The sequence below is a fragment of the Hyperolius riggenbachi genome, chromosome 4 (assembly GCF_040937935.1).
Source record: "Hyperolius riggenbachi isolate aHypRig1 chromosome 4, aHypRig1.pri, whole genome shotgun sequence".
Lineage (NCBI taxonomy): Eukaryota > Metazoa > Chordata > Amphibia > Anura > Hyperoliidae > Hyperolius > Hyperolius riggenbachi.
The window spans coordinates 70,906,016-70,921,943 of NC_090649.1; the positions used below are offsets into that span (position 1 = coordinate 70,906,016).

The window sequence follows — 15,928 nt, forward strand, 5'->3', positions numbered from 1 at the left end:
AATAAATTGTATATATATTTTTACTCTGCATTTGAGTATATGTCCACTACCAGAGGGAGGTAAGTCCACCTCGACTTCCCTCTTTTTATCATTTTTAGAACATTGTTTTACTCTGCATGGCGCCTCTGTTCGTACATATTACAGCACTATTAAGTCCACCCCTGGTGGAGGGGTTCTTTCCCCATTTTCCTATCTACAGAGAGCGACTTTTATACCTGAGTGGGGTCAGGTACTAATACTCCCCACCTGCCTGTCAAGTGGTTGCCTGATGGTAACCCACCTTTGTGAGTATAAGAACCTTTGACATTATTTTATATATTGAGCTTACCAGACAATATTGCACTATTGGGCTCTCTGTGTCCTCTGTTTTGTTTTTACAAATTCTGTACAGTATATCCTGGTCGGTGCCCTTTGACCTGGACATTCTGCGCTGTGCATGCACAGTATGTCCTACTGGGCTGCCTGTGACCGTGCTTGCCTGTGGAGTGCGGGCATCCCGGGTACGTCCTCACGCTGGCGTGTATGCGTACAGTACACTGGTCCCCAGCAAGCGTGGTCACAGGCAACCCAATAGGCCATACTGCACATGTACAGTGTCGACCGCTAATGTATCCTTTAAGCAATACCAGTTGCCTGGCAGTCCTGCTGTATCTATTTGGCTGCACTAATGTCTGAATCACAAACCTAAAACCGGCATTCAGCTAATCTAGTCAGACTTCAGTCAGAAACACCTGATATGCGGCATGCTTGTTCAGGGTCTATGGCTAAAAGTATAAGAGGCAGAGGATCAGCAAGACAGCCAATATGGCAGCCTCCATATACCCCTCTTTTCAGTTGTCCTTTAAGTCTGGCTGGATTAGCCACATGCTTGTTTCAGATGTATGATTTTGACACTACTAACCAGAAAGAGGAATAGGGCTGCCAGGCAACTGGCATTCATTAAAAGGATTATATTATATGCCTCTCACTTCAGTGTCCTGTGAAGTCAGGGTACAGATTTAACTGCAGATAAAAAACATATAATAAGCTACAGAGCGATCTCTCCACCCTCAGGCTACGTTTACAATGGGCACTGCGTGTGTTCCCTGTGACAGCAGGAAAGGAACAGATTGGGAAAGTGGTGCCACACATTACCCACACGGTTTGTCATATGCAGTGAAGCATACAGTCAATAAATAATATGCTTCACTGTAACTGGTAACGCGTGTTTGCCACACGCTATTACACCGCAACACACCCGCAGGACAGCCAGGCAATTTGCACTGATTAATTTGAAATACATGCAACAGCATCCATATGCCTCTCACTGACAGGTCACTATAAGGTTCATCTCTTTGCCACCATCACCCAGCCAGCAGAATGTGGACTGCAGGATTCTTGGCCCACCAAGGGCTACAATTTAGAAGCGGGGATGTCCAACTCCAGTCCTTGAGGGCGGAGCTCCTCACACATTGCTGGCACAGCTCAAATGAATTGATGGGACGGAATCAGGAAAGATGTGCCTCATTAATCAGAGCACATTTCCCCATCCATCCTAAGCACTGGCATGGGTATGGCCATGCAAAAACAATTTGGGACATTCTTTAAACTTCTTCACATTACTGTTGTGAGAACTCAATATCATCCAGCATCAAATACCTTCTTTACTTCAGGCGTTGATGTTTTGGCACTATCCACCTCTTCCTCATGATGCACAGCTACCTTCTGGGGCTTCTGAGGCTCAGGCTGGATCTCAGGCTGATCCTTACCGGGCTATGAAAGGAAAACGTTTACTTTTATTCACTTTTGATGCTTCCTGTAGCAAAATGATGCACTGGCTGGCTGCTAATCACATCTGTCTCAGCCTGATACAGACACTGAATCTGTTAGAGGAACACCTGACTTGAGTGAATGGTCAGCTTTTTTTTTTGCTTTTTTTTTTTCCAAGAGATTGAAAAGCCCTCTTAAAGAAAACCCGAGGTGAGTTCTAACAATGCTAACGGCACACAGAGGCTGGGTCTGCATATACTGCCCAGCCTCTGTTGCTATCCCAATCCCCCCCTACATTCCCCCTTCGCTCTGCTATGCCCCATAAATAATCAGCAGAGCTGTGGACACAAAGCGTGTCGCAGTCGTATGTTTACCTCTGTAAGTGTCAGTCTCGCCGCTCCCCCGCTTCCTCCACAGCTCTGGTCCCGCCTGCGTCCCTTCCCTCCCCACTGCTTGGAGGGAAGGGACACAGGCAGGTACCGGAGCTATGGAGGAGGCGGGGAGCAGCCGAGACTGACACTTACAGAAGTAAACAGTTGGCAAAGCTTGACTGATGATTTATGGGGCATAGCAGAGCGAAGGGGGAACTTAGGGGGGATTGGGATAGCAACAGAGGCTGGGCAGTATATGCAGACCCATCCTCTGTGTGCTGTGAGCATTGATAGAACTCACCTCGGGTTCTCTTTAAAAAAAGTGATGCTTAATATAATGTTGCCTTCACTATAAGCTGTCTGGGTATTCTGTATCCTGAAGCCCTATCCCACAGAGCCATATCAATCCATGCCATGCACTGAGGAGGACCAGAAAGGCAGAAACAGGCTGTCTGCATATTGGGTTGGTGTGGCTCTGTAAGATGTATAAGCTATATAGGCTCACTATGCATCAGTGGTTCTGCATGTGTGTCTGGCTTTAGGAGGCAGAGTAGCTAGTAGTGTTGGTGTTTGAATTTTGGGTCCTGCATTTGGAAACTTCATTAATTTTGAAGGTCGTACTTCAGCACCAAAGCTAGTGGACAGGGCCTCGGGGAGTTCACTCCACTTGCAGTTCACGTGGCTCCGATGGGAAGTATCGGAGTCACATAAAGCACGATGTGGACCTCAACCATGTGACCCTGTCCACTAGCTTGCAAATATGAAAGAGAGCAGTGGGCGCACTGGTGAAAAAAAGCAGCCTAGGAATTTTAATCTTTGATATGTCAATAAACAAGCATTTGTCAGTAAGTACAATCGATGTGGGGTCTGTCCAACACTAGGCGCAGTCTGCACTATGGTGTGTCCCCTCTGTGCTTCCATATACAGGAATTGAGCCGACAGCATCCTGCATTTCCTTTGGAGCGCAGAGTGTGCGACATCACTGCTGGTGGAGAGACTCAGCGTCCTCAGTCAGATCCAGTACATACGCGCAAGCGGTGTTTGTGCACATAGCACGGAACTTATGCCCACAGAGGACTTCATGTAACAGCAGGAGGTATTTCCCTTATACCTATGCTGTTTGCAGGTACTGTTTCCGCATATGTAATACAGCGGCTGGTTTTCAGGGACATTGCATCCTCCAGCCATCGAGCGCCAGGTCCTCCTAGTGTTTACACTGTCCACTAGCTTATGTGCTAAAATGCGGCATTCGACATTAAGTTTAGGATTGCAGGATCCCGAATTCAAACACCAACACTATTTACTGTGGGTTCATGCAATTTGTTCTGTAAATAGCAGTGTCCTCTAGCAGCTGTGGAATCACTGGCGTGCAACTAGATAGTGAGGTAAAAACACCCACTTTCTGCATGGATTGTGGACCCAAAATTCAGAAGGTATCAGAGGAGCAGAAGAAGAGGTTCAGCCCAACAGCTTAGCAAGTCGCATTGTAGCAATACAAGGCGGCCAGCCACTCTGTCACTCTCTTTTTCCTTCTCAGGTCAAGACAACCTTTAGCTACCCAAGAAAACGTGTCCTCAGTACTTACAGAGCTGTTAAAGCGGGTGGGTGGTCTCTTGCCGGTCATCTTTGGTCGGCTGGCAGTCGGGTGAGAGAGGTTGTCTGAGATAGGCAGCAGATCATCAAAGCTTAGCGCTGAGGGTGCTGAGGAAGTAGACAAAGAGGACATGATGGTTACAGGCCCAGTTCACCCAGGGAACTTCAAAAACCCAGAACTTCAAAAACCCAGAATGGCACAGCACTCTTTACAGTCTATCATTATCGCTACAGGATACCAGAGCTGAAGCGAGTAGGAGAAACGAGGGAGCAGGCATGTACGGAGAGGTCAATGGGGGGAGGGGTGAAATGGAGATGGCGGATAAGCTATGGTAAACATTTGAGGGGGGGGGGGACAGCGGCCAGGTGTTTGCCGTGTACGTCGGTCGTTGAACTTTGCACCCCATTACCTTTAGCATGTCTGATTGATGATTGAATCATCGATCGGGCGGACATGTTGCAGCACAGATTTTCATCCGGTTATCGAATCAGATGGCTGATCTGGCCACAAAATTGGTAGACATATGGTCACCTTTGCAGTGGCCCTAAAAAGGATTACAACCCGTATCAAGTGTATATTTGCAGGTTTTTTTTTACACGGTTATATTTGTGTCCCATTTACTGTCCTGCCACTGGCAACAGAAAACAAACATTACGGTATCTCACTTGGAACAAAGACACCAATAAAATCCTAAAACCATTACCCAATCCGTATTAGCTTGGACCTGCCTGTTAAAACTAACTTGCTGAACAGGTTGCAGGGACTTGCCGCCATTGTGCAACTTTGTGGCTGTTCAGCTCCTACAAGCAAGTAAGCGAAGCAACTTGTAACTAACCTCGCTGCTGCCTGTGAGATGTACACAACAGATCACTGCAGTGCAAAATAACGCAAGGCATACAAATTGAGTATTCTTTACAACATCCTATTCATCAATTATTGGGTCAGTGTTTGCCCATTGTAAAATCTCTCCTCTCCCTGATTTACGTTCTGACATTTACCACAGGCGGGGACATCTTTAGATGAGAGTTCTAAAGCCAATGGAAATAAATGCCTGGTCTCTCAGAAAGCTGGGAGGGGCAGTGGTTAGCACTCTTGTGTCGGCATGGATTTCCACCGGGAACTCTGGGTTTCCCCCCACATCCCAAAAACATGCAGATGGACTTACCCCTCGATTGGCATCCATGTAATTAAGGCGCTGGGAAATTTGGGCGCAGGGCAAAGCTGAAAATCGGCTCACCCTGCTCCTGCAAAAGTCCCGGTGGCGTTAATGACTATTCCCCCTCCAGGCTGCAGTGGATGGTGGGGAAACATGCAATTCTTGCTGGCGGATGAATTACGCTGTTTTTATAGTAATTTGGGCTCCATCTTTTGACTCTTTCACTCACTGAGCGCCGCTATGTCCGTAATTCACATTACAGCCTGTGGCAGCACATGGGGCTACCAAATTGCTTTGTGCGTCTTGTTAAATTGGCCATAAACTACGATACATACAATACACCATACATACAGAGATATGACTATGGTAGGGATTAGATTGTGAGCACCCCTGAGGGACAGCTAAGTGACAAGACAATACACTCTGTATAGCACTGCGGACGATGTCTGTGCTATATAAATAATAATGCTCTGGGAGGAGAATTCCACATAGCTAAACAGCCTAGGCTAAGCCTCACTGGGTCACTGGGAGGGCGGGGCTACACACCAATATAAAGCAACATGTAGGTGTAGGAAGTTTTTTTTATACCGTAACTATGAAAATGACCATAAGGGCTTGTTCACATCTAAAATCGAAATCGCTGACACCAGTGATTTTTCGATTTTTGTGCATCTCCCCCCCTCCCCCCCCCCCCCCCCCCCGACGCTCAACTGCACGCTGTGATTTTGTATAAAGCGATTTTGCAGAGCGATTCCGATTTTTAACTTCCTGACGTCAATGAACTCTGTCACCCGGAAATGAATAAATACAATGGGCCAGATTTATCAATAGTGTCTGAGACAAAATATTAGTAGGTTTTTAGAAATCCGTGCAGAACTGTCTCAGACATCCTAAGAAATCATTAGATTGAGTGCAGATTCCTTCTAAAACTGTTGTATAATAGGAGGAGCTAGGGAGGTCTCTCAGTGCAGTGTGTGAAGGGAATTGCTGTTGCTGTGGTAACCAACACACCTGCTGTATTGATAGCAGCAGGCTCTGAGGAGGAATTCAACAGGGGGGAGGAGCACATCACAAATCATGTCTAGCTTGCACTCTGCAATCATGTCTAGCCTGCAGTTCTACATCTGTAGAACTGCTACCAAGCACTTCTTAATCTGCGCCAGTTTAGGGATGGATTTGCACTTCTCTTAACTGTAGTGCAGCTCTAGAAATTCATGCTAATTTGCCACTATTACTAGGATTTAAGAATGTTCTTATCATGCAGAACTGTTATCCCTGCTGGGTAGAACAGATTAAGAAGAAAAAACTGTCGGTAATGCGTTGATAAATCTCCCCCAGTGTATTTATTTATGAACGCGCTGGGGAAATCGCTATACAAAGCGCTTTGTGATTTCCCTATACCTTCTATTGAGGTAAATCGCCCCAAAAATGGTACAGGCAGCGCTTTGGTGAGCGGATCGTAATCCAACCGCTCAGATGGGAACTCTCTCATAGGGAATCATTGCATAAGCGCTTTTAGGGCGATTTTAAAAATCGCCGGTGCTTAAAAAGAACGTACAACGCCCTTAGTATGAACAAGCCCTAAAAGTTGGCATCCTGAATAATTTACTGCATTGTACTATATGTCACTACGGCGTCTCTTTAAGATACATATATTTCGCAATATTTAAAAAAAACCATTACATAGGAAGTGATGCTGGTGGAAGCCTTGCCGGTCAGAGACGTTCCCATAGTGTTGTCATACATTGGGCAGTATAAAGCCAGCAGCTGCAGCAGGGCCAGGATCCATATTACAAAAATGTAATATTGCATAAGAACATGAGGCTCCTTTCTGTGCAGGGCTGGGAACATCTGAGCACTCTGTGCACATCAGCGACTTTCAGTAGCGCCAGACTTCCTCCATGTGGTTAGGTTTATGCTCATTCCGCTGGGATGATGTCACCAGATTAATGCTTCAGTTACACCATTCCTTCTGACAATGTGCACTAGGTGTTCCTGCTTAAAGTGAACCACCGGACTAAAAACCTACTCAGCAGAACTGAAAAGGCTTGGTGTTTCTTTAACAGTTTCACAGCATCAGAACTTTGTTTTTCTTAACAAAGCATCATTTTTAACTGCTTTTTTAGCTAAGCTCCACCCATCAAAGAAAACTTGCACTGTGTCTCATGCTCCCTGTCACCTCCTTTCAACCAAAAAGATGGCTGCCCTCATGAAATCAAACATTTGCCTGTTCTTTTAAAACAGGGTGAGTAAGAGATTATATTACCTCTCTATTTTAATTAACATAACTAATGTAACTTAATGACAGTATGTTTTGTTTAGGCTGGAGTTCCTCATTAACATTACAAGTGGCTGAAGTAAAGTTACCTGGAAACCATAATACTGGCTGTCTGACTTTTCAGAATGTGAGTTTGCATTGTAGCACACAAAATACATAACGTGCTATCTACGTGGAAAGCAGGCCCAGATTTACCTCACTGGAGCCTATAGGCACAGATGTCCTGGCACCCTAGATTTTGCCCTTTGTGAACCTACAAACTCCCACCGAACCGTACCACAAGTGTGCTGGCCCAGCTGTCACCTCTCCCTTACTTCCCTTGCCCGTCAAAGGTAGCTACAGGTGCCCCTTAGTATTAGGCAGTCAGAAGTACCCTCAATATTAAGAAGCTAGAAGTGCCCCCAAGTATTAAGTAGCTAGAGGTGCCACTGACTGAAGGGAGACCTGATCAGTGGAATGCCGATATAGCAGGGTGACTAACCTCTCATTTATAGGAGGGAGGTGCTCAGGGAGGGGAGGGAGGTGCTCAGGGAGGGGAGGGAGGTGCTCAGGGAGGGGAGGGAGCAGCTTTCCCACCTCAGGCGTCTGTAGGCATGTGCCTACAGTGCCTTATGGTAAATCCGGCCCTGGTGGAAAGACTACCAGCAACACTAGGTTCTACACTGCAGCACTCCTAAGACTGAAATGGCGGACCTGGACACACCACCTGCATGTCTGATATGGGAAGGAATCTTGAGTGCCGGAGGCGCCTGATAAAATAGCGAGCCCAAATGTCCTCTTCTAGCCACAATTTGTATGGGCGGCTCCGGTGGTGACTAAACTTCAATAGCACCCCGATTTTTCGTTTCTTGCTGTGAATGCAGTGCATATATTAACGGGTTCACATCAGGACGGGGTCGGTTAAGGTTAGGCATTACTAGGAAGGGGGTTGGTTAAGCATCAGCTGGTGAAGGGGGCTTCAGGCAATGGCAGGGGGGCTGGTTAGGGTTAGGCATCGGCCTGGGGGGTTGTGTGATTAGGTTTAGGTATTGGTAGATTGAGGCTCTGTGTTAGAATAGGTTTAGTTATAGTAAAATATCCGTAACAATTATTTACAGATGTTTCTCTACTGGAATTAGCAAAGCACAATAGTAGAATATCCGTATATTTACCGATATTCTACTAACTGCCATGTCTGGCTCCCAAATTTCCCTGGCACACTTTTTACATGTACGCTCTAGTGAAGCCATTCTGAACGTCCCCCTCCATTATCATGCGACTATGATAGTAAATCGCCCTTCATCACTAGTCCCGTCTCCGATATCACTCCTTACTAGAGGATCACACCAGGGGCACCATAACAAACGCTGTTTTATTGGTGTACACGGGTTGTTTTTTTTTAATCAAACAAAACCATTTTTTCATTTTTGTAAAAATCTATCCTGCTTTCACAGACTTAACTTTGTATTTCTAAAATGAGGGGCTGGAAACTCCCCTCCCAGCACTCCCTCATGATATCCACTAAATATAAAGCCACCAGCAACCGGCAGAAGGAAAATAACCCTCAAATAACACTTCTGTGCACCAAAATCCTGATCTGCACTGCTGATTCTGGGCCAATTACTTCAAGCAAATCTGACAAAAAAAAAAAGTGATATACTCACCCAGGGAGAGGGAAGGCCTTGGATCTCAAACAGCCTTCCCGGTTCTCTCACAGTTTCCTGGTTCCAGCTTTGTCCCCCATTTAAATCTGCACCTCTAGGATTCTCTGAAGCATTTCCATTCCTGGGTGCTTCTGAAGACAGGGGCCTCCGTAATGTGGGTGTGTGCTTACGCATGTGTAATACAAAGCTGTCTGCCTTCAGGAGCATTCAGATATGCAATTGCTTCAGATAATCCCTAAAGGTGTATTTGACCAGTTGGTTAGGGAATTCGGCCAGTTGACAAGGGAAGAGGCACATTTGTTAGGAGTTAGGTGAAGAGCAATAAGATGTTGGACACAAATGAAGACATGCTTCATGACAAGAATCCCATGGCTCACACCTCCGATCAGTACTCACCAGTCTCCCTGGGGGTTTTCACAAAACTCGACTCAACCTCTTGAGACTTTGGTCGATTAAAAATATGCTCTAGGTCCATTTTTGTTTTACTAAATGGCTCAAATTCAGACTTGGGTCTAGGCGACTCTCCATTTGGTCTGAAACACAATGAGAGTACAAAGTCACATAGGATTCACAGTGCAGGTCTGCTGGCTATCTGATAACATGCTATATAAAAAAACAATTCTAGAAAGCAGGATGGACAGATTCTAGTTCAGCCTTTCTCAACCTTTTTTATCCTGGAGGAACCCTTCAAAAAAATGTTTGGACCTCATGGAGGAAAAGGTGATTTACTTTGTAGTAGGTTTGGTTAACGTGACCCTGAACACAACAAAAAATACCAAAATGAACTTACCGGAGGGCTTTTTCCAGCCCCCCGTAGTCCATGACGTCTTTTGGAGTATTTTGTTCAGGGTCACTTTCAAGGACACCCAAGGTGAAAATAAATTAATGAAATAAACAATTGTATCTATCCTCCTCCTAAAAATGACATTTTAAGATATTTCACAGTTCTATTTTATATATCGATCTACATTTTACATTTGTACTCAATGGTGCATTCATTGAAGTATGCCAGAGATTAAATCAATGAACTATTGACTCTTTTTATCCCTTTCCTGCTCTATTAAGCCATTTTCTGCTAGGAAAGTGTTTTATAGTTGTAATTTTGTATCAGTGAGGGTCACACTGTAGTCTGACTCAGTCCTGACAGGAACTGCCACTTACATACCTGATGTTTAACTCTTTCAGGCAGAAAAAAAAAAAGGAACACAGCATAGTTATTTGTGTGCTAGGCACTGTACATACACGTGTATCTCGTCATGTTACACGTCACCTCAGATAGCCTTTAAACACTATCATTATAATCCCCATATCATGTTTCCCCTTTACAGGACACCTATTTCATCCCCTCCATTATAGTTGCCCGGTGTTAGAGTTTTCTCTTTCCTTTTCATCTGCTGCACACATATCCTTAGTTCCGGCATTCCACATTTTATTCATCACCAATGTGATGCGTCATAACAGTCACATGGCCAGTGCACCAGTGATAGACAAGTAGGGAAGCCAGAATTCAGGATGGGCAGAAAAAGAGGGAGAAGCTGGGATGTCATTTTTAAACCTCCTCAACCTGCCAGCTGAGGCAGCTTATCTCGAAGGGGAAAAAGCAAGGAAACCCTTGTAAAGACCCCGAGGAACCCTGGTTGAGAAAGACTGCTCTAGTCAGTCAAAGCACCTTTGATACAATGTAATCTGTAAGCCATCTAATTGATGAGAGGGGTGAGCGAATCATACAAGGGCGTTTGGTCTGTCAGTCAGTAGTCTGACTCCATCTTGTGACAACCATCACCCTCCTGCTCCACCTCACATCAGTACGTGTGTGGGTTTTTAGGGATTACAGAAGGGGATATCTACACCCCACTCGATGAGAAACTAACGAGTGGAGGGGGATAAGCAAAGACAAGAGTGAGTCTCAGTTGTGTCTTACTAATAGACTCTCTTATAAGAGAAGCTATTGCTTCCATTTGTACCGACAGGGCTGTCCATTAGGACTCCATGTATTGTTTCCCTGGTACCTAACATTAGGATAGTGCACAATACAACATGGGGGGAGAAACGGATGATAAGACACAGTTTACTAACCAACATTGAACATTTGCTCGATGCCTGACAGACTCACTTGGATATAGGCGTCGGGAAAGCTGGCTTCTCAGGCCGCTTCGGCGGGACGACTGCTGGCTTGGATAGACTGTTTGACTTGGTCACGAGACTGGGTTTCTTGGGGGGTACTGGGGCGGCTGGTTTAAAAGGCCTAGGATCCAAAGATGGCTTGAGGTCCACGGATGGCTTTTCATCTGCAATGACATGATAGAACCACAGGTGGGTCATTGAATAAAGCTGTAACAAACGCAAAGAGTGCAAGGTGTTAAAAGGGAACCAGTCATGATAGAACAGATCTCTGGAATGAATCGTTTTGAAGGTTATGCAGATTCCTCAAGTGGGAGTCTTGGAACCTTATGGTGTGAAGGGAAAACCAGGAGCCAAATGGTCATTAGGTGATCAAATGACACAGAAATTGTGGGTAGTGGATACAACAACTCAATAACAGAGTAAACCTGCTCTGTAGACTGTATGGAACGTGGGTGCCTGTATAGTTCTGTACAGGTGCCCGTGTTCCATATAGTCTACAGAGCAGGTTTACTCTGTGTTATTGACCTGAGGAAGCTGGCAATTACGCTGCATTCTCGGCAGAGGTGTATGTTATTGGCCACCTGGGTAGTTTTATTTAGTGCATGTACAGGACTTTAGGCCCCATTAACATCTCTTAAAGTGGATCCGAGATGAAAAACTAACTATAACAAGTAACTTGTCTATATATCTTATCTAAAGTTTAGATTATTTTACACAGCAAATATAGCTGCAAACAGTTTTAATAGAAAATGATTATTTCTTCCTGTGATACAATGACAGCAGCCATGTTGTTTGTAAACATTACACAGAGGCAGGCTTATCTGTATCTTGATCACTAAGCCTGTGAAAAAAACCTAATCCCCCCTCCTCCCTCCTTCCCTCTGCCTCTGAAATCAATGGCTAGTAACACCTCCTCCTCCTCCTGCCCAGACTGAGCTCCCATGAGCCCTTGCTACTGCCAAGGCTCTCTGAAAACCTATAAACAATAGAAAAGGAACACATTATGCAATGAGTAAAAGTTCACCTCGGATCCACTTTAATCACCCTTCTTTTTCCCTGTTATATGCTGCACAGCAAGTGACTGTTCACTGTAGATACCAACTTGTAGTTCTGCTGGCCATGGGGAGCCAAGGAAAGACAAAGTCACAATAACCAAATCTAATTATTGAAACACAGGAAGTGTTCCTCAGCAGACTAAAAGAGGCCTTGTACATAATACTCACCTTTTTCTCTCTCATCTGATTTGGTGGGCGTGAACTTCTTGTCTCCATGATGAAGATCTGGCTTTGGCACTGATGAGAAAGAGGAGTAAATGTCACTGTATGACTTTCTGAATCCCCACACAAGCACCACTTGTCAGCAGCTGAAACTAGTTGAATAAAAAACTACAGCCTGATTCACATTGAACAAAAAATATGGTCCATTTAGCATGAGGGAACGGACCCTAACAGAGGTGAACCTATCCTATGTTTATCTATAGGCTCCATTCACATTGTTCCATTCGGCCAGGTCCGCCGAACGGACTGCAAGTTTGGGTCTGCAGCGATTTTTTTCCTGATTGACAGATGCGTCGCATTGACCATGCGTTAACTGAACTGAGGGTCACAGATGGAAAACTGATGCCTTCCAGTTCCCCACCACAGGTTATTTCCCTTTAAAAACCAGAGGAATTTTCACAGATCACGTGCCTCCCATTCATTTGCCAATAACTTTATCGCTACTAGTCACTCCAAAATGATCTATTTTTTTGCCACAAATTAGGCTCTTTGGGCATTATTTGTTGCTAAAAATTATTTTATTTTATATGCATTTTAAAGGGAATAACAACAAGAAACAAGTGAAAAAACAAAACAGAAACTATGTAAAACTCTGTGTTTACTTTTACTTTGTAAATGACCACAGGCATTACATGGATGCCGGTGCTCATTAACTACGGACATTTTGATCGGCTTTGGGAACATCTGTTCCCATGCACCCATCAGTACCCTGGGGGAAAGAGGGGGGTCGCAGGCCCGCGCCTGCACTTGTGCACGCACGGGCTGCAAACATCCCAATACGGGTATCTATAGATACACAATACAGCAGTGCTGTACCGGTTAAAAACTGAATCGTGGAATCCATGCCAGTGTGAACCAGGCCTAACAGCCAGAAATCTCCAGATGTAGCCTCGAAGGGAGACATTAGAGTATCATGCATGCACATACAATGACCGCAAGGATTTTGTTGTGGCAGCCTAATGCTGGGAATACACGACAAAATAATTTTGCTGCTCGATTCTCCTATCTTCCACTTGTTTTTCTTTTCTTTTTCCATTCACCTCTATCAGGAATCGAGCGGAGAAAGAATCGAAAGGGAGATCGGACATGTCGGAAATTATCTATCTGCCGCAAAAACGACCCGTGCATTCCCAGCATAATGGAGAGGGTAGGTGTACAGCATGAAGCTGGAAAATCAACAACTTGTCCACGTTTGTCATCTGCTCAAACATACATAAAAGCTGTCTGCATCACTCCATGTATGGCCTGATCAACCATTAGATAGCTCCCTTTCTGATTCTTTTTTTTTTTCTTCATTATAAACAATTTTTATTAATCTTTCAAAAATACATATACATTAGCATATTCGAAATCTGAATGATAATAAACAGTGGTGATAAGCATACATTTGAAATACAATTGTCTATTTTTACAACTCAACAACATGACAGCTACATTCGTAGAGTAATGTCGATCACGTATTGTCGCAGAGATTGTTCACACTAACATACCCTTATCTGTCTATCGTACCTTTGAACGCCAAAGGCAGACAGATACCAAGGTAAGTGTTGGAAAGTATCTGTCCTGTTCATACCAGCTGGTCCTAAGGATAGGGCCTTCAAACAGAAGGTAATGCTAGTACTGTAGGTTTGTAGCCGTGAACTTAACTAGGAGATACCATCTGTACATAATTTTCCTCATTTCCCAATGAGAATTACATTTGGAGAATTGGAGTGTTATGGCGTTTGCCGAGATTAAATTATCAACCGAAGTTACTGTTGCTAAGTCTTGAGACCAAGACCGCGCAAATCTGATAGTATCATTAGATTACCTTTCCCACACTCAGAACAGAAAAATGCAGCCACCCAGCCCTCAGATATCAGTGACTGCCACAACCCAAAACACAAACATTCAAACTGGACCCTGGTGCATAAACAAGCATCAAATTTGCATGCAAATTGTTCAGTGCCATATGGAGCAGCAGCAGCATCAGATTGCTTGTTTGCCAATCCTACTGGTTTCGGCCTTGTGGCTATCAATACAGCAGGTGTGTTGGTTACCTCAGCAACAGCAATTCCCCTCACACACTGCACTGTCTGAGAGATGTTCCTAGCCCCTCCTATTTTACAACAGTTTTAGAAGGAATCTGCACTCTTTAGTGATTTCTTAGGCTGAGACAGTTCTGCACGGCTTTCTAAAAACCTACTAATATTTTGTCTCAGACACTCTTGATAAATGTCCCACACTGTGTGTCTCAATCCAACAGAACAGAATCACTTCTCAGTACGGTGTAAGCTGTAGTCATTACATACCCGCACTTTTCATCGGAGGGGGAGGCTTCTTTGGCTTCTGTAAGAAAAAAGATCAGAGACTCATCAGCCACATTCCACAGTGCTAATAAATACACACAAACCCTTTAGCACACACACACACACACACAAACCCTTTAGCACACACACACACACACACAAACCCTTTAGCACACACACACACACACACAAACCCTTTAGCACACACACACACACACACACACACACACACACACACACACACACACACACACACACACACACACACACACACACACACACACACACACACACACACACACACACACACACACACACACACACACACACACACACACACACACACACACACACACACACACACACACACACACACACACACACACACACACACACACACACCAAGCTAGAATATGTAAGTCTACACTTAGTTTCAGATTCACAAGACTTGTGCATGCCATTTACAGATGAATCTGGCTCCTCTGCTCCATCCAATCAGATGTAGAGCTGCCGGAACTGCACTAATCCACAGGGACTGGAGGGTGTCCAACATACAGACTAAGGGCTGGTTCAGACGGACGCTTGCAGAGCGTTTACAGCCAGCGTTCAGGGCTTGGTGTTAAACGCTCCCATTCAAGTGAATGGGAGCGTTTGTACCAAGCTTTCAAGCGCGTTTACACAAACGCGGCGTTTGGGTCCCGATTTTCCCTGGCGTTCAAGGAGCCCCTGGAAGCTACATGTAGCTTCCAGGGGAGGTTAACCGCGACGGCTAATGTCCCCCTAGGGGAAGAAAAAACGCGACCGCATCCAAACGCACACGAACGCTGCTGAACGCGACGCCAGCAAACGCAACGCCTCCAAACGTCCGTCTGAACCAGCCCATAGTGAGGTGTGCTTCATTTATAATGGTGCAGTGGAAATGTTTATTTATTTAACCGGCATTTTCTGCAGCACTTTACAGAGTACATGGTCATGTCACTGACTGTCCTCAGAAAAGCTCACAATCTAATCCACACCATAGTCATAGTCTAATGTCCTAACATATTATTATGTATTTATATAGCACTTGCATCTTCAGTAGAACTTTACAGAGTATATAGTCATGCCACTGACTGTCCTCAGAGGAGCTCACAATCTACTCCTACCATAGTCAGTCTAATGTCCTACCATATTATTATTATGTATTTATATAGCATTGACATCTCCTGCAGCACTTTACAGAGCACATAGTCATGTCACTGACTGTCCTCAGAGGAGATCAGCTGAGTCAAAGAAACGCATCTTTGCTGATCAGTAGAGATCGCTAAAAGGAACCCAAGGTGTGAGACCTATGAAAGCTGCCATATTTATTTATTTCCTTTTAAACCATGGGTGCCCAAACTTTTTCGGCTTGCGAGCTACTTTCAAAATTACTGGGGCAGATTAATCTACCGTACCACAGCATAGAT

At 44.7% G+C, this 15,928-nt stretch overlaps 1 protein-coding gene across 2 annotated transcripts in view; it reads right to left on the reverse strand.

Moving 5' to 3' along the window:
• CD2AP (CD2 associated protein) overlaps positions 1-15,928 on the reverse strand; it is a 165,282-nt gene that overhangs the window by 20,042 nt on the left and 129,312 nt on the right. For both annotated transcript variants that reach the window (XM_068280202.1, XM_068280203.1), the window contains 6 exons: positions 14,484-14,520; positions 12,139-12,207; positions 10,905-11,079; positions 9,188-9,324; positions 3,706-3,821; positions 1,639-1,752 (listed from right to left, as the gene is read on the reverse strand). In XM_068280202.1, coding sequence (XP_068136303.1) covers positions 1,639-1,752; positions 3,706-3,821; positions 9,188-9,324; positions 10,905-11,079; positions 12,139-12,207; positions 14,484-14,520 — 648 coding nt within the window. The remainder of the gene's footprint in view (positions 1-1,638; positions 1,753-3,705; positions 3,822-9,187; positions 9,325-10,904; positions 11,080-12,138; positions 12,208-14,483; positions 14,521-15,928) is intronic.